This window comes from Ammospiza caudacuta, chromosome 1 (assembly GCF_027887145.1).
Source record: "Ammospiza caudacuta isolate bAmmCau1 chromosome 1, bAmmCau1.pri, whole genome shotgun sequence".
Lineage (NCBI taxonomy): Eukaryota > Metazoa > Chordata > Aves > Passeriformes > Passerellidae > Ammospiza > Ammospiza caudacuta.
Window position 1 is genome coordinate 83,193,907 of NC_080593.1, and position 24,831 is coordinate 83,218,737.

The 24,831-nt window shown below is 36.7% G+C and overlaps 1 protein-coding gene across 5 annotated transcripts in view; it reads left to right on the forward strand.

Annotated features, from left to right (window-relative positions):
• SEMA5A (semaphorin 5A) overlaps positions 1-24,831 on the forward strand; it is a 372,788-nt gene that overhangs the window by 173,178 nt on the left and 174,779 nt on the right. For all 5 annotated transcript variants that reach the window (XM_058824781.1, XM_058824771.1, XM_058824791.1 and 2 more), the window contains 2 exons: positions 2,935-3,034; positions 14,767-14,812. In XM_058824781.1, the coding sequence (XP_058680764.1) occupies positions 2,935-3,034; positions 14,767-14,812 (146 nt within the window). The remainder of the gene's footprint in view (positions 1-2,934; positions 3,035-14,766; positions 14,813-24,831) is intronic.

Below are 24,831 nucleotides of genomic sequence, written 5' to 3' on the forward strand. Positions count from 1 at the left end.
AAAAATAATTTGAGGCCTTTAGTAGCTAATTATGATTTTTTGACTCTAAGGAGATAATTCAAAGCAAAACTAAAAAGTCTTGTTTCACCTATGGGTTTTCAGCTAGATTTCACTGTTTCGGTGAAAGGAAACATAATTATTCTGTTAATTAGTTACATAAGCTTTTATTTTTGCTGTGTACATGGGGTTGTATTGCCTTTTTTAAAATTTTTGCAGGCACTGTTTTTGTTCATTTTCCCTTACAAAAGTGTCGTGAAGTTGTAGCTTTATCTCATAAATACTTATTTCTGTGTGACACATGCTGCCACTGTGACTCACAAGAGATACAGTTTCAGAGTGTTTTCTGAAAAAGAAGAGCTCTGGCAGCCATTTGCTCTTCCTGACCTTATTCCCTCAAGCAAGAGCACTGCTGAATGCAACAAAGACAGGATAAAATAATTTATATTTTGAAGGGGATTCAGATTTCAGAGAGATTTCCTAGCAAGTCCTCATTCTTGTTCTCTAGCCAGGGCTTGCCTTGCCCCTTGCTCCAAACCTGGAAGTGGTCTCAATCACCTGCTTGCTGTACCTTGAAGCTTTATTGTGTCGTGCTGAGACAGCAGGACAAGTGGAAGAGAATTGAGAGTCTTTGAATCTCAGTCTTCCCTGTGGCCTTCTGGCACTGCAGTATTTCTGTGTGGGGAGCTGTCCCTGGCCTCTCGTGCTGTGGGGAGCCACTCCTCTCCTCTTCTTTCAGATGACCAAGGCTCTCACTTGTCCTACCAATGTAGAGCTGGGGTAATTCCATTCTCAGCTGCTTACCTTGTCACTCTTTCAGAGACTGATGTTTCCACAGTGGGTCTGGATGTTTTTTTTTGTTTTGTTCTCTATTTTTTTTCCCTTCTTTTGCCAGTAACTGAGATTCTTTGTGATTTACCTCTAGATTTCCTCATCTTCATGTCCTACCTAATTTCTTAATGTTTTAGAACTTTACAATTGGTTTTTTCATATAAAATGCATGATTGAAAAGTTAAAGCTGCAAAATCAAGTGCAAAAAGTTTAGGAAACACCTCTTTTATGCTTGCCTGTGTAGCCATATATATATATTTAAATAAAAATAGATAAGTAAGTATGTATAAGGCTATATATACAGGCCTGTAATGTATATGAGTGTTTTTCCTCCCTCAGAATCCTGCTGGGTTCTCTGCACAGCATCTGCAGTAATGGCTGATGGCAGCTGTAATCACAGTTATCTAATATGTGGCCAAATCCCCTTTCCACCCCAGTGTCTGAATCCTGGTTTGAGCACCCATCCAATGCAGATGGAAATCAAGAGTGAATTTAGCTACAAGTACTGCAGAACATGTACAAACTGGCATTGCTAGCCTGATATTGCCCAGATGTAATATGGACTGACATTAAAAATGCAGAAGTTACTTTTCTGACACCCAAGTGATTCTATTTCACAGTTCCATCTGTTTTTCCAAAGTATATGATGCAGCTTCTGCACACTGCATTTAATGGTTGTCTGCAATGGCTGAACACGTTTTGACTCAGAATAACATTTTTCTCCTGGGCCCATTCCTTAGGAATGGATAGCCCACTTGTGCTAAAACTTTAAATTAGGAACAAATCATCCTGAAACAGGCACCAGACATGGATTATTTCGACTGAGACATTTGCAAAAGCAAAAATATACTCGTGAGTGAAGAAGCGAGCTTAGAATGAGTGTTTTTAACCTAAGCTGCAGCTAATGATACCATTGTCAACAATTGCACTTCTGCAGCACCCTCAGGAGGTTGGGTTGGTTTTGACTCCATGTTCTAAATGGTCATGACCATGAGCTTAATTTTGGTCTTTCAAGTGGCTCTTTTTCACCTGTAATCTTCAAATAAGGCCACAGCCCATTGAGCCGTACATACTCAACCCTCTTCACCTTTCATGTAAGTTCCAGCCCACTGCCTTGTCTACATAAAAAAAAAAAAAAACCCAAAAAACAACAAAAAAGCTTCAATCAATGTCTTGAAAATTTCAGAATTCTAGAGAATGAGAGTTTTGTACAACTGGACTTATTTTTAGCGAGCCATTTCTACCATTTCTATTTCTACAGAAATTTTCTATATTCTATATGTCTATTTAAAAAAATTAAAAATAAAAGGTAATTATGCTCTGTTCCCACAATATTGTGTTTATTTAGCCAAACTGTTAATGTCCAGTTAGTGATATGAATGAAAAAAGGATTAACTAGTAACGAAAATATTTAAAGATTTGATTTGCAACTATTTATGTGTGCTTAAATTTGAAAGTAGGAACATGTCTGTATTCTGAATACAAGTAATGCCCCTGGCTGATTTTCAGTAATTCACATGCTTGTCTGCCCTGCTTAATGTAGCACTAAATTGGTCTGAGAAAGGAAAGTGAAAAAAAAAGTTCAAAGAATGTCAAACATTTTTCCTTTTTCATCCCTCATTTCTCAACCTTTTTATTGTGAAAAATGATGAAAAGTCAAACCTGCTTGTTTTCCTCATTCCTTTTCACTTAATCAGATCCTTTTGTAAAGAAAAGAAATAACTAAATAGCTAACTAAAAAAACCCAACCCTCTAGACCTCAGCTGTTTTTAATGCATGGAAATTTAATCTAACTTTACTTGAGTATGTCCCAGTGAATTGCAGTTGTACTGTGGTGTTTTCTGCTTTACCCAAGGAGGAAAAACAATTCAGAACAAAATATGGATACTTGATTCAAGTGTGTATCAGGTGGCTGCCCTATATATTTTACAGGCCTGTATTATAAATTGAATGGCATGGTGGTGAACGTCTCCTATGTTTCCTTAGAGGAACATAAGGAGAAAACTTGCAGACCCACTCGAAATATCTGCAGATTTAATGGTGACTATCTGACATACTACACCTATAACATTTATAGTAAAAGTTGTATTTCTTGATTGTTTTTAGAAATTGCCCCTTGGCTACACGTGTTCAAAGCAGAAGATGCTGTGGACTTCTCACAGTTAACATTTGACCCAGGACAAAAAGAGCTTATTGCTGGAGCAAGGTGAGACATCTGTTTTCTTTTTTGTGTTGCACCAGACTGGATTTTGTTCTTTGTTGATAAACAGTATTTAGCCAAATTTCAATATCAGTGTGCTCTTGTGTGACTCCCCTGCTCTCTAGACCCGCTAAACTGAATGTGATGTATGTTTATTTCTCTAGTCCCTGAGAACTGGAGTTACAAAATGGACGGTCTGCCTGGCATCAAGGTTTATAATAGCTTACACTATCCTAATTTTTAGGAGAACTGTCCTGGAGTACACAATCCTTGTGTGCATCCGGTAGAACAAGCAGGTTCCATATGGCAATGTGACAAAAGTTGCCATTGCATGAAGCTTGGGACGATCCCAAATTTGGCTACACAATGTGGCTCTTTGTGTTGGGATGTTTCTAATAATTATTCACTCCGATGCCAGGAGCGATCTGTTAAAGACTGCAGAATTAGTGGTAAAGTTGGTGATAGTCACTGTTTGCACAGTAGGAGAGCACTCTGCAAGCTGTGATCAACAGTGACACTGTCTTAGATGTCAACATTGAAGCTGTGGCAGTCCTTGAACACTGTATTTTTTTCCCTCTTAGCATACGGGGCGTAGTAAAACATCTTGGTTGGCCAAAAATGTAACCATCTAAAGTTATTATTCACACCCACCTTCTGAATATATTTTGCTTTTGAATTAACAAAGTTCTAGTCTCTTCACTTATCTGTTAGCTTTAGCATTGGAATATATTTGTTTTCCACTTTGCTTCTTGGATGAAAATGAGGTTCAAAATGCAGAGTCATAAAAGGCACTGCAAGAAAACTTTATTCCATGTTTATTCCACTTTATTCCAGTGGAAGTTGCTCATCTACAGGGGAAAGCTTTCTGAGTGTGGAAATAGGCGTGTGTGTATATTCATATATCTTTGGTCCATATGAAGTGGGGTCTTCTGTGCCTTCTTGATGTTGGTTTTTCAATCCTGTAAGATACCCAGTGGAACAAGGTGTGAGGTTATCAACTGCTGCTACTCTGTAAGGACTGTCATCATAAGTTGTCTGAGCCTCTCCCCAGGCCCCAGACCCATGGAAATGTGTGCTGGATTAGTGCATTCTGTACAGATATTCCAATAACTGTTAAAAAAATAAAAATACTTTTCTCTCCTTCCTCTCTTATTTTATTCTCTATACTGTTTATCTGGAGTCCAAATCTGAGAAAAAAATAAGCTCATTTAAACCAGTGCTTTTGATGAAGCTTTTTAAATCACTGTGGCATAAGCTTGGGATGATTTTGTTGAATGAGCAGTGACTACAAAAAAATCAGCTATTAATTCTGCTTTTTTGCTAAAGATCCCATACATCAAAAGATGTATTTTTCCTAAAAGTCAATGATGCTTCAGAGCTTTATATCTCTTGTTCTGACTAAAATTAAAAAAAACATAATTCAAGGTTATTAAAATTATAACAGCAATTTTGTTTCACGCAGTTCAGTATAGTTGGCTGTTACTTGTTCATAGAAGGTATTGATTTTCCCTTTCCTTATTCTGCATTTCCATTCTAAATTTTAACCTTTCTGGTGTTGTGTTTGGCCATGGGGATCTTCCTTTAGAATACCTAAGCTTGCCTGCAGTTTTCTGTAATTGTATGTATTATTGATTTCAGTACATCCCTTTCACTACACACCTTTCTGTTCTTTAGGCATTGTGCCCCACGAGTCCCTGTACATCATGGGGTCCTAGATTCAGAGACTGGCAGCCACTTGTCAGGGTGCTGTAGTCCCAACACTGCAAGTGTCGATCACACTGATAATCTCACTGATTACACTCCTTCTGCATGCAGTCTCCACTGCAGGTAGACTGAATCTATTCATTGTGAATCACAGAATTCACAGAATGACTATGTTGGAGGAGACATTCAGGATCATTGAGTCCAACCTATCCCTAACACCTTAATTAAACCATGGCACCGAGTGTCACATCCAGTCTTTTATTAAACTCATCCAGGGATGGTGACTCCATGACCTCCCCAGGCAGCCAATTGCAGTATTTTATCACCCTTTCTGTGAAAAATTTTTTCCTAATACCCAACCTATATTTCCCTTAGTGCAGCTTGAGATTGTGTCCTCTTGTTCTGTCCATTGCTGCCTGAAGAAAGAGACCAACCCCCACCTGACTACAGCCACCTTTCAGGAAGGTGTAGAGAGTGATAAGGTCACCTCTGAGCCTCCTTTTCTCCAGGCTAAACACCCTCAGTTCCCTCAGTTGTTCCTCATGGGATTGTGTTCCAAGCCCCTCACCAGCCTCGTTGCCTCCTCTGGATGTGCTCAAGAGTCTCATTTTCCTTCCCAAACTGAGGGGCCAGAACTGGACACAGCCTCAAGGTGTGGCCTCACCAGTGCCGAGTACAGGGGAGGGATGATCTCCCTGCTCCTGCTGGCCACGCTATCCCCAATACAGGCCAGGATTTCCTTGGCCTTCTTGGCCACCAGGACACACTGCTGGCTCACGTTCCTTTGGCTGTGGATCAGCACCCCCAGGTCCCTTTCTGCCTGGGCACTGTCCAGCCACACTGTCCCCAGCCTATAATCAGGTCTACTCTGATTATTCTGATCAGTGAATGATGTCTAACTGTCATTATGCATCTTTTGTTTTATTTTCTTTTCCTGCCCAGTTGAGGAGGGAGTGATAGAGCAGTTTTGATGAGAAAATGGTCTTCAGCCAGGGTCAGCCCACTCCATCCTTGCACCTTCAGGATTCTGCTTTAGTAATTTGGTGGTATTCTAAACTAGATAAATGATTTTTCACAGCCAGAAGCTGTGTTTTGGTTCATCTTATGTTTATAATTGGCTTTTTCCACCGTAATGGATTTAATGATCCCAAATTTCTCTGCCTTAGAAATCAAACAAAATACTATTGTGGAAGTTTGATACTATTGGAAATTTTAAAATCCCTTTTCCATTATTGATATTCATGGCAGGTGACTCTTTTTCATTTATGAAGTTCTACAGCCTCTAAAGATGTTTATGATTTGTCTTATTGAGAATGGTAGCAAAGATCCCAACTGGGATCCAGACGGCATTCCTGTTGGGAGTTGCCAATGCAACTACATGGAAAGACAGATATGATCCTATGATACCCCAATAGGTGCCTCCCAGAGTGATTGAGAACTTTTTATCTCTTTGCACAAGGTTCTTTGGAGCCTTTAAATTGTGCTAGTGTGCAATGCTTGAACAAGGTTTAATGAAATTAGTTGGAATGTAAGGAAGGACTGCTAAAAGGCAGATGAGAAGAGGGTTGGAAATGTGGTGCAGGCAAACAAGGCCTGAATGTGTGGACAGCACCTGCCCATAAATCCATCAGCAGGTACACCTAGAAAAGGATGTAGCAGTATAAATGGAAGAGCAGTGTTGACAGGAAACCAGATAGTTCAAGTTGGCCATGAGTTATTTAGTCAAGAAGGAATGAGTTTTGTCACATTTTGCTGAGGCAAACAAAATTAGAACAGAAACAGTTTTGGTATGGAGGTCTTTAAAAGTATGCAAGGGACTTTTTTCTATAGTATTCACCATAGCAGGGAATTACTAGGAAGTTCCTCCTACATTGCTGAGATTAGTCTTGCTTGTCCAGTTTGGGAAATAAAGGTGGTCTTCTGATGTCTGTGGGCATCCTGTTGCTGTGCAAAAATAGATGGCTTACAATTGTATATATCTGCCTTTCCCCACCCTCAGCTTCCTCAGGTTGTCTTCCACTCCTTGTGAGAAGGTAATAACTGGTTGGTAATTTTTTTTTTGTTTTGCACAACATCCAGTTCTCCTGTAGATATTGAGTTGATTAATCTGGAGTCAGTGTTGGGGCCTTGTTTCAGTTTCCTTACACCATCAGCAGCCATCAGTGAGTGGTACCGCTCCAACACTAGTACGTGCCTTCACATTAATCATGCAATCCATGCTCCCATGAAACTGTGTCTTTAAAATGTGCCCCAGGCATTGTTCTTAATATTGTATGTGACATGGCAGATAAAAATAAATGAGTTCTATTGCAATCTGAAACCTTCTTGGGAGTTCATTTGTTTTCTTAGAAAAAAGCCAACCCATATGGCAGGGCAGAATTTACTTTTATAATTAAGTGGCACCAGCAAAGGATTACTCTCAGGGCATTAGCTCCTCAGTAAGCTCAAGGAAATGAGAAACTGCTTGTTTATCTTATTCTGATAAATTCCAATAAAATATTCAGATGAAATATTTTTCTCTGTGTTACTTGGTGGACTGATTTAGCATGTAATAAAATATTATTGTCATTTCTGTATTTTGAAACACAGAAATGTAGGCTTAAAGAGTAATGGATTTCTCCAAGAACACCCTTGTCTTCTTTGCTGTGTGAAAGTGCTTTGCCATATGTTTCTTTGGGAAGGTCAGTTAAAGAGGGAGAAGACCAGATTAGGGGAAGGATACAACAGTCTGTGAATTGCCCAGACAAATTGTGCATTGAGTTTTTTTCCTCCTCATCTCCTGGCAATGTACATAACATGTAGCAGCTCTAGTTCTGATAAACCAAAAATTGCTAAAAGTGTTTAATCCATTTTGGCTGAATGAGAGTTGACAAAAAGTATGTCTGAAATCCAGTAGTTAAGGGCAATTTTTAAATTTTTCTTCTTTCTTGGTGACTTTTTATTTTGTTTTCTCAGTGGTTTTATTCAAACCATATGAGAAGAATTATGTCTTTTTTTAATGAGAAATGAAGTTATCCTCTTTTCTCAAGCCTCCTATGCTTGAAATGTTGAACTGGTAGCAGCCTGGATTGAGTTCATTCCTAAAATGTTGATTTTTTTTTTTTTTTTAATTCAAGTTGGGCTATACTTTTAAATGATATAGTTAATATCAGAAATAGGTCTCAAGGTTATCCAACTTTCTTTTTAATTGAATAATACATACTTAGATATACCTTACCTTTTTTTTTTTTTTCACACAGAGTATCCTAATAGTGGTGGCTTTCTCCTGTACGTTCTTCTTCAAGTTAATTAAACTTGGTTTTTAGGATTATGTCTTGCTTTGAGGTGGCTTATTTCCTCAGTCACTCCTAATCTCACTGATGAAGGAATGCAACAGTATGGCTTCTCCCTTAATTAGATGTGTGTTTGGGAACGTTAATTTGAACCATTACCACTACTTGCCATAATAACAGAAAGCCAAATTAAAGGATTCATTAGCAGTGGCTTAAGGATCTGTAATAAAGGAATAAATAACTACACAGGTTTGCTTTTTACTGTTGTCTGCTCCCGGCTGGAGAATCCGAGAGCTTCTTGTTAATAAGGCACTCTGAGGGCTACAGATACAGGGAGAATATACAGGCAGAGGGAATTGGTGCTCTATTCTTTCAACATCCATCTGGGTATCACTGCTCATTTAACACTTGGCTCAGGGTAATCAATGTCCTTCCACTGACTGAACTGGGCTAATCTAACACAATCTAATCTAATGTTTGGTTTAATGCTAAATCTGTGAGAAATTATCATCTAAGTGCTGCAAAAAGAGGGAGGTCTTTTCCCCCCTACTGCTTGTCTTTCCTACCTTGCTAACAGGCTCCTGAATATTTTCTAAAGCTTCATATGTCTTCTGCTCATGCCTGGTTCCACTCTGCAGTTTTCTCCTTCTTTGCACCGATGCTGGTAATAGTCTTGTTGCAGAGTGATGCTAGGCAATTCACTAACTCCACGAAAGTCCTACTTGTTCTTGTTCTGATTTGATGTCTTGGCATTTTAATTAGAATAGCTGACATGGTGCATCATCACAGAAGCCCTGGAGTTGACTTGAGTTTTTGTTCTCGTCTGTTAGAACAAAAAAGAAATGACCCCTTTATTAGGGGTAAATGGAACTTTTGTCATTGTCATTTCAGTTATTAAAAAAAGAAAAATAAAATATCTAAACTGTGGATACTTTAGACTCTTTACCTTCTCCTGCTGACCTTTCTTGCACCCCACCTGCAACTCAAGCAAACTCTATGTGCCCAAGTTAATTACTGTAGTAGGAGACCACAAAATATTCAAACTGTCTAAAATTTATGGTTTTAAGCCCATTTCCATTGTTGGGGGACATTTGGATGAGATATAACAAGAATGCTTAAATATAATTTCAAATTAATCTTGAAAAGAAACAGAAGATTAATATGTTGAACAATGAAATGGTAACAAGACCACATAGAATTTGCATGGCTCTTAATGTGATTGAATACTGTACAGTATATGTAATATCTGCCAAAATATAAAAACTGGGGGCATGTACTTTGACATATGTGTTGCAGCAATAAAAAAGTAATAAAGATTTGGCTAGCCACAGTTATGAAATATAGGATTAATATTTTGGTTGAGCTGGTATTTCAGGGTAAAGTTGTATCCAACAACAGCTTACTAAATTAATAGCTCAATAACCTCACAAACTCACCTGAACTACAACATAATACTCAGAAACACCCTTGACCTGCATGCATTGTAGGCACACAGGTGTCAAATGTTGTGAGGCCATTGCCAGCTGGGGGGATCTTGAGTGCTGTGTGTGAGAAGTCAAGGCCAACAGAGAAAGATGATAATGGAAGTTTGAGATGACAAGGCATGACTTCAGGAGGAGGGTGACCTCCAGAGGTGCAGGGGCACCCAGTACTTTTCTGCTTTTTCTGGAGAAGCCCATGGCAAGAAATATGTAGAAGTGACATCTGGCTGTTGTTGAACATCTGTGCAGGAGTGCTCTGTTCTAGGATCTTCAGCATAGCTGAGCCTGCGTGAGGAACCACAGGGATTCAAAGCACAATTTACTAATCCAGAGGAGAAAGCATCAGAGAAGGAAATTGGGTTTTACAAGATCTTTGAGTGGGTTAATTCAGTTTTTATTTGGATTCTATCATAATTGAATCCTATAGAGATTTTCTTACTCATTTTGACAAGCTCATTGTTTCACTGGTCAGCTTTTTATTATGTGAGACTTCGTTTTGCCACTTCGAATATTAATAAGCTGGGATTCGCCTTCATTCCTCTAGAAAACCTGTAATTTTACAAATTATTTAAAAAGAGCAATAAGAACAACAGAAATAATTTCTCCATAATTTTTAGGATGGATCAAAAAGACCTACTAGTCAGAAAATATTTTTCTCTGTGCATGTGATGTTTTCACATCTTTAGCATTTATCAGTAAGCCTCTCATTTCATTATTCTCATTTGCTGTGGCTTCCATTTCATGCAAAATGAAGATAATATATAACTTTTGGCCATTCTGCTTTTTGTTCTTGTAGTTTGACCATTTTCATAAATGATTCAACTTAGAACACTTGTACTAGGTTTCTTTTATTTCCACTATATAATCCTTGGCTTTTTTAGATATTTTTCCTATAGACTTATAATTTAACCAAATATATTTTGTACATTATAGTTTTATTTATATTGATTATCTCCTTTTGTCCTTAACAGTTTTTTGGTTTTGTAAAATTTTCTTTCCACTTGCTGACTTTACAACACTGCAAAGCTAGAATTGCCTTTCATCCAGAACTTTACCATCTCAGTTGTGGAATTGTGAAATTTTGCTTAATAGGTGACTCCTGTGGAGTTTATACTTTACATTTTTAGTCTTACTACTTTTTTCTCCCAGTGAATTGAATAAAATTTTCTTCTTTCATGTGAGTTAGTTTATTGAAAGACGTGAACAGGAAGTAATCTTTTTTTGGTTTATTTCCAGGAGATTTGGCAGCATGTCTGGTCATACCTCGAGTGTCTGAGTTTGCTGAAACCCCTGTTTCTGGATTCAGGCTTTCAAATGCAAATGCATGTGGGGGTTTAAGATGGGTTATGGAGATTTTCTGTGATATTATTATATTTTGCCATCTTTTTTAAAAGGCGTAATCCTGAATCCATGTCTCCCTGAACTGTGTGTGCCATCTTAATGTTCTTCTAATTCATGTCTGTGTCTAGTACAGAAGTATTTATTGTTGTCCCATTCAGCTTTTAGAGCTTGCACTTTCACAAAAAAAGGTAAAATGCTGGATTTAACAACCATTACTAACATGATATACTTTTGAATCTTTACAAATTTTTAATTGTTTTTTAACTTGGATTGTTCAGGAACATACAGAACATTAGTTTTATACTTTTAGCTGTAGTCATACTGAACGTATTCATGGCAATATATTGAAATATATTGTTGTGAAGGAGGTGACTGCAGCATGCTTTTTGTGTGCTTTCATTCAGCTCCCACTGATACCAGTGGAAGTGTTTACCCTTGGGTTTGAGCAGGCTCTTGACTAATGGGTTTTAATTATAACAGCTGAGCTAGAAGAGTTGTTCAGTACTGTGAATATAAAGCAAAATGCTTACTGGCTGCTGGATCTCCGAAGGAGTAAAGGATGTTGCTTTATCTCAGTGTTAGTTGTGTTTTCTTCTCATTAAGTGTCCTTCTGTTTGCAGATTTATGTAACATATTTGCTTTCCTCATTCATTAAGCACCAAATGGAAACAAATTTGCCAATTACCGCCAGTGTCAAATCAGTTTAGTTCCAGCGTGCAAAATTTGTCTTGCTCGTTGCCACCATATTTGGAAAAGAAGCAGGGCTGAGTGCTGAGGTAGTATCTGTGCTTCAGAAATGTAATTTCATTTTTTTTCTCATTTTTTGTTGCCTTCAAAGCATAAATACCATGGAATAAAGCTGAACCAATGTTGAAAAATGGCAGTCTGGGGCATAATCTCAATAACATTTTGAAAAAATGTTGTTACCTATCTCGTGAGGAGCATAATGGCTTTGCACATGCAATGAAAATTGGCAATGACTTTTTCTTTGGACTGCCAGATTTATTAATACTACATTTCCAATGTGTTTTTTTACTGTCATGCTCATTTCTTTAATTTTATTTTAGATATTTTCTCATATATGTGCTTTCTGAATGAGTTCTCACATTCTAGTGATGCATGCTTTAAAATGTTAAACTGTTGGATTTGTAAAGCTAGATGAAATCCTGCAAGTTTTACTGAAGTGGGCACATCTAGGTAGGAATAACTCTGCTCTCTGAGTGCTAGTTTGACACTTAGCCCAGGATTATTTATGTAGTCACAGTCAATCTGTGCTGTCCATTTGCCCAGTTTATGTTGCTAGAGTGTTTTTACTGCCTCTTTCACATTGCTTTTCTTATTCAATTTTCCTTCTGCTGGCTTTATAAAGCTAAAAATATTTTAATTGGTTATTGGCAGCCACAGGAAATTGAAAAATGTACACTTATTAGCTCTGCCTCTTGATCGTTCACATGAATGTAGACATTTTTGTCTCCCTAACACTTACAGGATCAATTTTTCTAATTTCACACTGAATATATTAATGTGTACAAGTGTTGTGCTCTACTGAACAGGATAAAAATCTCATTTTCTAGGAAAAAAAAGGCAAGAAAAATTTTGAATGTCTGTTTTTCTTCAGGCTAGCACTGTGTTTGTGCATTTATTTGTTTAGAATCTTTAAGTTTGGGACAATAGCTTACTTTTTAACAGGATGAATTGATGTCAGAATGGAAGATGATAAAGAAAACAATATTAATTTGATAATCTGTCCTAAAAAGACCTCATCAGGCATAAATTTTCAGCAGATATCTGAAGATGAAGTACACATAGCAATTGAAATCTGTATGAACTACAGTCCCGAAAACTTAACATGTGAGACGAGACTGCTCACATATTCTGCAACAGAGAGTGCATTTATTTGTAGAGTGAGATGGGGCATTTATGTGCCATTTGATACCACTGAGTTAAGAGAGCAATTTATACCTGCTGAGCATTCAGTTCATTTTCACTGGAAGAAAAAAAAAGTTGTTTTGCACCAGCAGTGAAGTTGGTTTCATTCATATTGGAGTGAAAGAAGTACAGTGATGGGTGACGAAAGTTTAAATGCACCAAGATGAGGGGCAGACCAAGTATTTATGCTCCCTCCTGAATACTTCTGGGCAAGACATTCTGTGAAAGTGAAGGTATTTTTTGCCCTTAGATAGGGAGTGTAGAAGTGTTAGAAAGACTACAATGCATTAGTTCCTGCTGTTTTGGTGAGAGTCTTTCAAGTCCATGTCCATGTAACTTGTTGGTGAAGCTTTGTGTGTGTACACGTTGTTGTGCAAAGTACTGTTTTCTTTGCTTATCCACTTCAGGTCTCTTCATGACGCAAACTCAAGTATTATAGCTATTTCTTTGTGCTGATTTAACTGTATAATAATAAATATTTTCTTTATTTTACTTTCACGTGGATTCTTGCTCTTAATACCCCACCTCCTGCATTTTGTTTAGCAGTACTCCTAGGAAAGACTAGTGAGATGGTTCATGTACAGCCACAATTTAAGTAGACCATACATGTACCAGAGTCAATAAATAAATACTCATAGCTGTTTCTGAGAGTCCATAAATAAAGACAGCCATGATGTCCATGGTGGTTATCTTTCTGAGTTGGGCAGATTTTGGTTTTGCTTTTCTCCCCTACTCTGCTGTCTCATTAAAAAAAAAAAAAAAATAGAGATGTAAACTACAGGTTCTGTGCCCATTAACAATACCTCATACCTCTTGGAAAAGAATTAGAATTATTATATAAAAAAAATTGGCCTAATTTTAATTTTGATTACGCGCCTATAAGTTACATGGATTTAATATTGCAAATCATTAATGAATATTGCAAATATTTAAAGTTCAAGTTTAAATTCACTCATCTCTTTAGCATTTGTGGGTTTTTTTACTTGAAGTGAATTTTTAAAAATCTTATCAATTGTGTAGCATATTTGTTATGAATAAATTAGGATGTAAGTAATTTATATTATTATTTAAAAATCCTTTTTATTTTCATCTCTAAAATGTTATCACTCTGTAGTAGCATTGGAAAATCAGAATTGTTTTAAATAACGTAACAGGCAAAAGAGGACTATGGGATATTACTTCTGTGAAGATGCAGTAGAAAAAACAAATAATGAAAAGAAGAAGAAGAGGTGTGATAAGAACTAAGAAAGAAAGAAAGTAATGTCAGAGGAGGAATATTACTTGCTTGTGGCTTGCCTGGAGCCCTCCCAAGGTCTGTAGGTGCAGTGATGCTGCTGTAGAGAAAAGGCAGGATGAGAAATATTTTTGCAATAGATGTGCAGGCTTTTGAAACCTGTTCTTGGTTGGTCTGCGTGTAGCTCCTGCTGTCTGTGTGAAAACATTCTTAGGCTTTGGAGAAGCGTGAGACCACATAGGGCAAGACTTTGCTCCAAATTGTGAAAACTCATGGGCTTGTACAGATTTGCCATCATACTGGGATCCTGTGCTTCAAAGTTTACATGCATGTGGCTGAGCTAATTGCATGAAGTTCCCATCTTTGTGGGGAGGAATGGAGAGCTTTAGCCTGTCCGTGTGTTCTGATGGAGCCATCCAGCACTGGTGCCATGGATCTGCCAAACCTCTGAGTATTTCTTCCCGTTGATTCTAAAAGAACACTGCAGCAATGAATCAGATGTACATGCATGCAGTATAAATATCTACTTCATTCATGTTCAGCCAGACCTTCAGACTGAAAATCTGTTTTAGAAATTAACTTAGTCCTTATCCCAAAGGGCTGCATATTAAGACAGCCTCTGAAAGAATCTGAAGCCCTGAATACCTGTCAGGTCTAAATTTTTTTCTGCCTTTACAGTAATTAATTATGTTTTTATTTAAACAGTGGTAACATTTGGATTTTTCACTGAAACATTAGTAACAATTCATTTTTATCTGCTATTTTTTTAACCCCCAGAAACTACCTCTTCAGATTGAATCTTGAGGATCTCTCTCTAATACAGGTATGTTTTATTTCTGTTTCCTGAATTCCTCTGCAAGATGAAGGTAAACAGATGTTTTAAAGCAGATAATCAAGATATTCATGAGCTTCATAGCTACACATAAATATGCATCTGTTTTTGTCCTTTTTCTGGTCCCCTTATTATATAAGTCATATTATCCCTTTTAATTCCAGATTAGCCTTTGTCCCAGGCCATACATATCTGATGTTGCCGTACTCTGCTGTGATTTTTTTAGAGTGGATTTTCATAGTATTCATTAATACAATTTAAAATTAACTACCTTTAGGTTCAGTACTGTCCCTGTTAATTCATGAAGTAATACTATACACAGCTGAGTACAGAAAAGTAAAATGTCCTTGTGATTTGTGAAACAACTTGTGTATGTTTTAATTAGACTTTCAGATTTCATTTGCCATTATAGAAACAATATCTGATGTTAGCTTATATTTAATCAAAATTACAATATTAGTAAATATTCAGTTTTGTTGCTGATGTTTAAAGCTGTGACACACCAAGCACTTTTAGTATACAGAATTTGGGCTGCCTACTTTAATCTTCTGTGCCATGATCAATATCCTGACAAATAATTCAAGTCCTAAAGATTCTTGTTGACAGACTACACTAAGAGGTGCTGTTGCAGTTTATGCTGCTATGCATAGATTGAAGTTCATGGCTTTCCCTTGTTAGGACATGCATCAGTAGGCTGAATTCACTAATGAGGGAGAAATATGTAAATTACAGAGGTTTATAATTGTGCTGAATCAAAGAGACCCCTTCTCACTCCAATCAATCAGAAAAAAACTACAAACTGAGCACAGAAATCATACTGCTGATAATTATAGTAGGTTACTATAACCTGCTGTTATACCAGGTTACTGGGTTTCAGTCTTACACCTTTAAACAGTCTTCTCAAGTTGACTTTTAGAAAAGTTTCTTATTTTATCTTCAGTATTGTAGCGCCACTTCTTTGCCTCAGTATCTTCTAATATTCTTCAACAAATCTTTAGAAAACTTGTGTTTCTAAATCAAAAGTGTTCTTTTTTTTTTCCTTTCATCAGTATATCTTTACTATCCCTACACCTAGTATTCAATTTTTCCCCCTTATTTTCAAGCCTACCATTATTACTCCTTCATATTTTTTCTTCCCAGATCTTAACTTCCTTTTCTTTCCTTCTACTTCACTTTTAATTCTGTTAGAGTGCCTCAGGACAGCCATTATCCAAAAGATGTGTTTCCTTTGATATGCTAGTTTTGGCAGCTCCAAATCAGCTGTTAGGTGACTGAAACATTTGTTTTGATTTGTAGGGTGGATTATTTAGGATTTCCAAACATGCTAAACAACACATTCAGGTCTTGTCTTGTAATCTGGTATTATGGTTAAAAGAGGCAGGAACAAAAGTGAGAAGCAAAGCAAAAGATGTATGAAATCCTAGCAGAACAAAATGATGGAATTTCAGTGGAAAAATAAAGCTTGTTGTGGTTTAACCTGTTGGTACTTTATGTGCTAGTTAGCGTTTCTTTGGCAAGGGACTGAGCACTTGAACATTTTATGTACAAACAGAAGAAATTTTCTTTTAATATTTATTTTTCTTCACACAGTTTTTGTCATAGTAATAATGTAAAAAAAGTCTCCTTTAATCTTACTTATGTTGCTTGCTTTGATTTTTTTTTCTTGGTTTTTTTTTTTTTTTAGCATGAGCCAGCTTTTGTAAAAACATGCAGATGTTTCACAAGCTAATAAACCACGTTTGCACATCTGGAAAAGGGGCACACAGTGAAGTGCTAGCTATTAGAGGCTTTCAGCATAGCTTAATAACAAGACAAAAAAAGCTAGAAACAAGACAATCCATATACCTGTTGTTTAATTATCTTAGAAAATTGCTCAAGCTCTAGTTTTGCTATTATGTGTGGGAATCAGGAGAAAAATGACTTTTTCTCTTGCACAGCAAATACTTCCAACATGGAAGCAAATTGGAACAACTTGCATCCTACTTATCTACAGTTTTCAATTAGACCCTTATAACTTTATTTCCTTAGCATTGCCACTTTGGTTTTTGGGTTTTTTTTTTTATAATAGCTGATTCATCAGGTTAATCTTTCTTATTGTACATTTCTCTCTGGAAAACAAAGGGAATACCTCAAACTAAATTTTGACCATTGACGCACATCAGTTATTTTTGTCCAAGTTCATTCCCTCACCTGTCATGCCTAACTGTCTGTTGAAATATATTAGTTTGTGCACACACTGCCACTGGGAAGACAATAGTCTTCATGTTACATGTAATAAACTGCAACAGTAATAATCTCATTTATTGCAAAAGCATATTTGAAAATATTCTGTTTACAAATTTCTCTGTATTTTTGGAAAGATAGGCATTTTATAAACAAAGTGTTCTTTTGGAGCATCATCAGACTTCGCAAGATTACCAGATTTTGTTTTGTAATAGGAAAGCTTTCTAAAAGGGAATGCATTAAATAATGACTTCTTGTTTCCAAACTTTTTCAAAAATTTCTTTGAGGAAAAATATGTGTGTTTCCTATCTTTTACAAGTGTATGACTGGAAAATAGTTTGTAAACACAAGATAATCTTCCTTGGAAAAAACCAAAAATCCAAACCAAAACCAGACATCCATTTGAAATTCAAGTTATCACAAAAGAAATGCAGAACATCTATTAAAAGGGTCCTGTTTCCACCAGTTTAGTGGAAGTTAATCCCTTGTAAAAGTGGGGTTAATGTGCTTCCAGAGTGCATCAGACAGGATGTGCATTTAAACATGAGCTGGCGCTGTGTGCTGAGACATCGCCGCCCATTGTGGGTGCATCAAAGTTGTCATCCCACATGTCATGGTTCTGTGCTTTATAGGAAGAGCATGTTGTTTGAATAAGCAAGTTCCATATGATAATATCTTTAGCAAACCAGTATTTGATGTATCTCAGCAATTTTCTTTGTGTAGAAGAATAAAGAAAAATAGAGCAAGTGAAAGCCTTTTAAGCTCTTGACGGAGAAGCCGAAGAGTCAAATTGTTCAAAGCTGCCCGTTGGAACAATGCATGCATAATGATTATGGATTAGGGAAGAAGCACTCTTTGGGGTTGTAGAAGGGCAAATATTTTATCTCTCTGCAGCAATAGCAGGCTCACAGACAGAGAAGGCCTGACTCTGCATGGATTTGTTTTGTAAGCTTTGCTTTGTTATTGCTCACCTCAAGTAACAGTAGAATGATCCATAAAAACATTGGCCAAGATGAAAGCTATATTTTCTGAAAACTCTGTTATATTTCTTAAAATATAAAAGCAGAAATCTAAATAGTAGTTTTTAAATGAGTGAATTTATTTTCAAAAATGTACTCAAAAAACCATGACGTCTAGGAAAGGTCAGCATTAACAGTGGGGCTTTGGCATTATTTGGTGGGTGGCTGTCACCAGTATCTGTTCTCACCTTTTCTTTTTTCCAATTTTTTGAAATGAGAGATTCAAAATTCAAACATTTATTTGTTTCTACCTGCATGACAAATTTTCTGATGTGTCTGTAAAGAATAAAAAGTTAATACATGCTGGTTTATAAGTCTTTATGCTATAGTTGCCATAAACAATATAAATCAGCCTGCATAATCTTTTGACAAACGTACAAAGTGTACATCTTTTCTTCTTCCATAAGTTGAAATTCTTTATTAACTCAGGTCATTAGGGCATTTGTAGGGCACATGCTTGAGTTTGCCTTTCTCATTTAAATGTTTCCTCTATAAAGTCTATGTGCTATTTGGGATGCCCAGAAGGTTGAATATAAGCCTGTTCCACCTGCTTCTGTATTTACATAGCTCACCACATGTGTTATTCTCATTCTGAACCTTCACATCTCTCAGTTAGAACAACACACACCTCAGAGTCCACTTTTAAAGGCAATTTTATCTCATTTTTGCTGCAAGATTCAAATTGAATTCTTTATACAGGCTAAGAAGATCATAGTTTGTTTTTTTTTTTAAATGTGTGTTATTCAACTTTAAATTCTGGAATCTTGAGGATTTTTGTTTATAGATTTGTTTGTCTGTGTGTTTATACATGCACATGTATTAGCGAGGCAGTCGAGGAATTAAAGGCAAGATTGGAACTATGAATTTTCTGGAAAAGGAGCTACTTTGGAGAACAAATTTTACCTAAGGGAATTCTTGCTATTGTTTGCATGTGTCAAGCGTGTCTGAAATACATGTTACATACTTTGTTAAGAGACATCAATGGTTAGATGGTAGGCTAAATAATGAGTTAAGTAAATTATACTGTTCTTTGAGTGTATGTTTTGTGTGTACCTATGAGAAATAAAGAGGGAATTTTATTCCATGATTGAGGTTTTAAAAAAATTCATGTGTATAACCTGAAATGCTTTTTCAGACTTTACCTGAATTTTAATACAGAGTATAATTAAAAAAAAAATTCAAAATATTTTTAAATAAATCAAATCCTCACCAGGGTTGTAATTCCATTTTGAAAATAACAATTGTTTGCTATTGTTATAAACAGGGGTTAATATATCTTTTGTGAGAAGCCTTTGTAACCTTAGTTTGTCTTTGGTTAAGGTGGTACTTAGCCAAGTCTATAAAAAAAGGAGGCACAAATCACTCAGACTCTCCTTACAGTTAATTTTTGGGTCAGTGCTCTTGAGTTCCCTTTGCTATGAACAAAATCAAAAGTTGTAAGTAGCTATGTAGGATCAAATCTTTACTTTATGCTCATAATAAGCACTCATAATCAACAAATTCAGAGATAAAGGGAATGAAGCTTTAATATTTTAACCTTAAGTTTTCCAAGTCACTAAATAAATAGAATCCTTAAAAGGCCACTTACTTATTTTCTAAAAATTTTGTTTAGTGTATTTCAATCAATTTATTTTGTGTTGTATTTTACTTACAGTCACTATTTGTGTAACAGATGCCCTATTTGTGAAATACATGAAGAAAACCTGATGAATCATCATTTTATTTTGGGGTGAAGCAACTGTGCTGAAAAGGAAATGAAAGAAATATTTTCTCTGATATCACACTTTAAGGTATAAGGGACCTCAAGTAAGGATGTCCTTAGCTGATGACAATCATAGTTTGGCAATATTGAAATGCCAAGAAGGCTGAGATTTTACATTCTATTTGAGTGTCTAAGCAGGGGAGAAACAGAAAAAACAAATGAAAAAACTCGTGGGTTCTCCTGTGCCTGGTATCTATTTAAGGGTGAGAGGAATAAAGAGCATTCCTTCCTTTTATAGGCACTTTTCTCTCTTTTTTTATGTGAAGGTGGCATCATTCACGAAAATCCTGTTTCTCCTTAGGCCCTTTACATTTGTGTCTAGGACACACAATGGATAAGCAGAGTGCATAAGTTTGTGTTACTTTTGATGCTGTCCCAAGTTCCTCAAAATGTTGGAAGTGAGGGGAGCAACTTGTGCTTATAAAACTTTCCAAAGAACACTGAGGTGACCAAATCACACAGAGTGACCAAAAAATAATAGAGCTGGTGCAAGTGTCTGTTTTGGTGCTAGGGATGAGTAAAATGTGCAGAGGTATTTGGACTGTTACCTTTTGTCTAAATTGGTGCTGAGAGTAGAGTTTAAAAAAGAAAAAAGTTAAGAAAAGGCAAAGGGTGGTACATCTACGTATCACAATGCTACTGCTGTCAAGTACCTCTTCCTCTTGTTGGTACCTCTCTGGTGGCAGATTGTTGGATTTGATTGTACAATAAGTGCACAAATAATTAAATTAGAGTATTGGAAATTTAAAGAAGTTTTATAAGTATTTGTGAAGCCAGAGCTAGTCCTTTGTAGGAGGTATGGATGGACTTGGTGGCTAGTGTATTCCAGTTATTTTTCTGGGATCCCAATAGTATTGTCATTAGCTTGTTTGCTGCTTGCATAAGAATAGTTACTGACCAAATGTAAAACTTCATTGAAGCCAGAAAAGGATGAATTCAGCTAGCAGTGAGTAATTTCACATATCTAATCTTTACCCAAATGACCTCTTTTACATGCAGCTGAAAGCTAGATAAAGCATGTTAGATCCTAAACCTAGATAAATCATGTTAGATCACACAAATCCTGATATTCCCTTTACAACATATTTGTGCAGAAATCAGTTACCAGCAGGCAGTGCTTCATTTCTGCTAAAAAAAAATTTCTGGAAACAGTTATTGAAACAGCTGGTGCTCTTAGCTTCACCTATATATTAGAGGATGGCTACTGTTCCAAAACCATTTAGGTTGTATTTGGCCAAGTACTGATTCACTCTGCATTCTGAATATTCTTTCCATGTGTGGGATTTTTCATCTGCAGAGGTGTGGCTACACATATCAGCTAATTGTTAAAGGGTTTTTTCCTCTGTGTGGTGTTTTAAGTTCATATCCATACCCCCACTAAAAAACTATAGAGAGGGCATGCAGGGCAGCCAACTGGATGTGTTACTCTTCTGCTCATTTCTGCTTGTTACTCATTTACACTTGGCTTCTACAAAATTTTGGAGGGTTTTAGTCTCCTGCATTTGTGATTTCCTACCCTTCCGTACAGTTGAAATTTGTCATGTAAATTTAAAAAGCATCTAACTGAAGAAGAGTGCTGGCAAATTGGCAGGGCTTTGCTGCTGGTTTGGCTTATCTGTATGTGTTAGTATTTTCAGAGATGGAGGAAAAGAGTAGAGAAAGAAAACCAGGCAGAGATGTTATTCTTCATTTATTTGCTGTTCTGTCATTTTTTTGTGCCTTAGTAAAATACCTGTGCAAGTGTACTCCTAGACAAATGAATCCATTTGGCCAAGACACAGCTTTTTATTCTTTTTATTCTCTTTACTTTTTTTTTTTTTTCTCCCTACCTCTGCTTGTTAGGCTGTATTTCTTTTATGTTTACAGTAATCTTCTGTTCTGGTTTTGTTGTAAAGAAGCAAAATAGGTACTAAAATTTTTCCCCTTGCACTGGAGTAAAGCTTCTGTTTTCTTTAGGTATTAAAATTTTTGAGGTTTGTTTTTGTGTATTTTTTCTTTCCTTTGTTTGGTTTTTTTAAGGAGAAGGGGGAAGTCTGAATCTCCTGATGATATAATAAGAGGGCATTCATTCGCATGACAAGTAGAGGTTATATCAAAAAGTATGTGTGTACATTTTACAGCTGATACTCCTGAAACAGCTGATTTGGATTTTATAGTGGAATAATTTCACCCTTCCTGATAGTGGGTATTATCTATGGTGGTCAGCCACACTGCATTACATGCACAAAAGGTAATTGTGGAAATGGCTTTCTCTCAGAAGGTGACACTTGTTCGTGTTTTCAATAAAACTATAAATCATTACAATCACACAAGAGTAATCACCAAGTAGAATCTGTTTGAAAATAAATCAGGCTGCTGCTTTCCAAATCTTCGGGCTGTATACTTCCCTGGCACACTTCAGCTAATTCTGGACTCACACAGCATCCTGTGACAACGGGGTGATATTTATGGAGGGACACAAGCTCTCTTTGACTATCAGCCTCTTTCAGTGTCACCTCTATACTGAGAAAGTTCAGAAATGTTAGGAAACTCTAGAAAATGACAGCAGAAAAACTAATATAGAGACTGAAGGCAGATTGCCTTAATTCTCATATTGTCTTGTCAGGTGGAGAATTTGCCACAAGCAGTTGCTGATGGAGAGTCCCAGCTCTTTGGCAACTGGATGCTGCAGTGTTGAGCAATTTAGAAAAGAAATGGAATATACAGTGTGCTCTGGAAGACATGATATCTGTAACAGAGTGTCTGCAAACATGTTTATTGATTTTTGCTTACAGACCATGATAGTTCCTGCCATGGAACTGCATTGTGTGTTCTGGCCTATAACAATTAATTAGAGTTCCAACCACAGTTTGTATGTCACGCATATTTAAAGAGCAGGCTTAAGGACACATTTTTTAGCCACGGGGAGAATTGTCTTTTGTAGTACTGCAGAGATCCATTGGACAATTCTGCAAGGTTAGGTGGGATAGGGCATTGATGCTTTTGGGTGATGCTACAGAGAGGAGATGAGTTCATCTTACCCCTGCGTGTTAGTGATCATCAGTACTTGGCAAAAAGGCATTGTTTGGTCTGTGGTGTCCCCTGCAATTGGTTGTTGAAATAAAAAAAAGATAAAATTTAGAAGATCAACACTTAGAGTGATAGAAAAATGGTGGAGCAGTCTCATATTCCCTTGCCACAGGAGAGAAAAATTTAAGATACACATCTTGACCCTCAGCTCTAAGGAGTCTTTGTCTTTAAAGGATGCACCCAACTGCTGAACTATGGGAAGAACTGGCTATTTCCATAAGGCAAAAGGTTCTGTTCCCTTCATTCCTTGTGAAGAGGTGTAAATATTTTCAAGGTTAGGAGATAAGTTTTTTGCTGCTACAGTTAAGGAAAACTCAGGCTTTTTAACCTTTTGAGGAAACAAAGGAGCCATACTGAGGCTGAGAGACATGGACACTTGTCGCTATAACGTAGGTAGAAGGATGGATTTGAGGAACTTGTAACAAGAACATTGGTTGGTCAGGATTCCATGCAGGAATGTGTGGGAGGGAGGGTTCTACTCTCCTAAATGGTTCAGGGCACAAAGAGAGGGTTGCTTCCAATGTGTGCTTGCCTGGTCAGCCCAATTTATGAGGTGGATTGTTGCTCTTAAATGTTTGAGAGAGACAAACTTAGTCATAGCATAGGAAGCTAGACCTGTTCTAAATTGAGATTGAAAGTTGTTTTACTCTGATCGGCTTATCCAGTATTTTGGGACCCTTTTTGCCTTCATTTTACCTCATCCTTATTTTTCTGCTGCCTTTTCCTTACCAGATTTTAGTTCTCTTCTGTTTTGGCATGTATTGTTTTATCCATCCCAGATGGTACCTCAATATGATGCTTCTGCTGTCAGGTCTGGGAGTGATAAATCATGTCAAACTATGGAAATCAATCAATTTATTAAAACTAAAAGTTAAATGTCCTTTGAAATATCTGGGTTTAGACACATATATGAGATTTTTGTATTAAATTTTTTGTATAGCTGTTATTTTGAATTTATTTGAAGGCAGGCAAATCTAGACCCCTGCAGACCACAAGCAATTCCCAAATGCTCAGTGGATTTGGGAATTGCCCTCTAAAGGACATAATCTTACCCATAAAGCAATTAAGAGAAATAATGTCACTGTTTATGATGCCAGTATTTTAGTTCAAGTTTGCCTGCCTTCAAATCATGGTACTTTCAGGTGTTTGTCCTCAAAATGGAGCTAGGAGTCTGAGCTTAGGTGTTCAGGTTCTCTGTCTGGTGGATGGGGATAGCTCTACACCCAAGCACTGGATCCACTTATACCTGAGTTCTGAACTTTCTGATGCTCCTGAGGAAGATTACTGAGTGCACAGGGAAGAATAAATTAATAAATGCCACCTTTCTTTTTTTTTTTTTTTGGTTAAGTATCTCTTAATGGTTAAATATCTCTATTGAATTATACAATAAGATTTTTTTTCTACATCACACATATGCAGCAGGCTTCCATTGTGAGTAAATAGTGTGTAAAATGTGTGTCAAGCTCTTTCAGTCATGGTTTCTGAACACTGCAAACAATATGAACTTGAAGAGTGTGACCACTATTGTACATACTTAAGCAAGGCTGAATTGAATATGGGCTGATCTATTATGGAGTTGGTTATAAGTTTATGTCCTGTATGTTTGTTTTTTTCCCTTTTTTTTCTTCCCTGATTTTAATACTATCTTCTTCAGTCAGTACTTCTGAATGTTGTATGTTTGCTCAAGTGCCTGGGAAAAAAAATTATTTGCTTTTCCAAATCAGGGATGTAATGGTGGTTGGTATACTGTTTTCCCAAACAAATAATCAAAATACCAAAAGCAAAGAACAGACCATTACAAAGTTATGGAAAATTGAGAAATTACAGGGTCCGTACCTGGGCCTGTTCATGTATATTGAGATATTTGTAACAATTCAGATTTATATAAGTAATGAAAACTAAATAGTTCAAAGGAAAAAAAATAAAAAAGGAGTTGT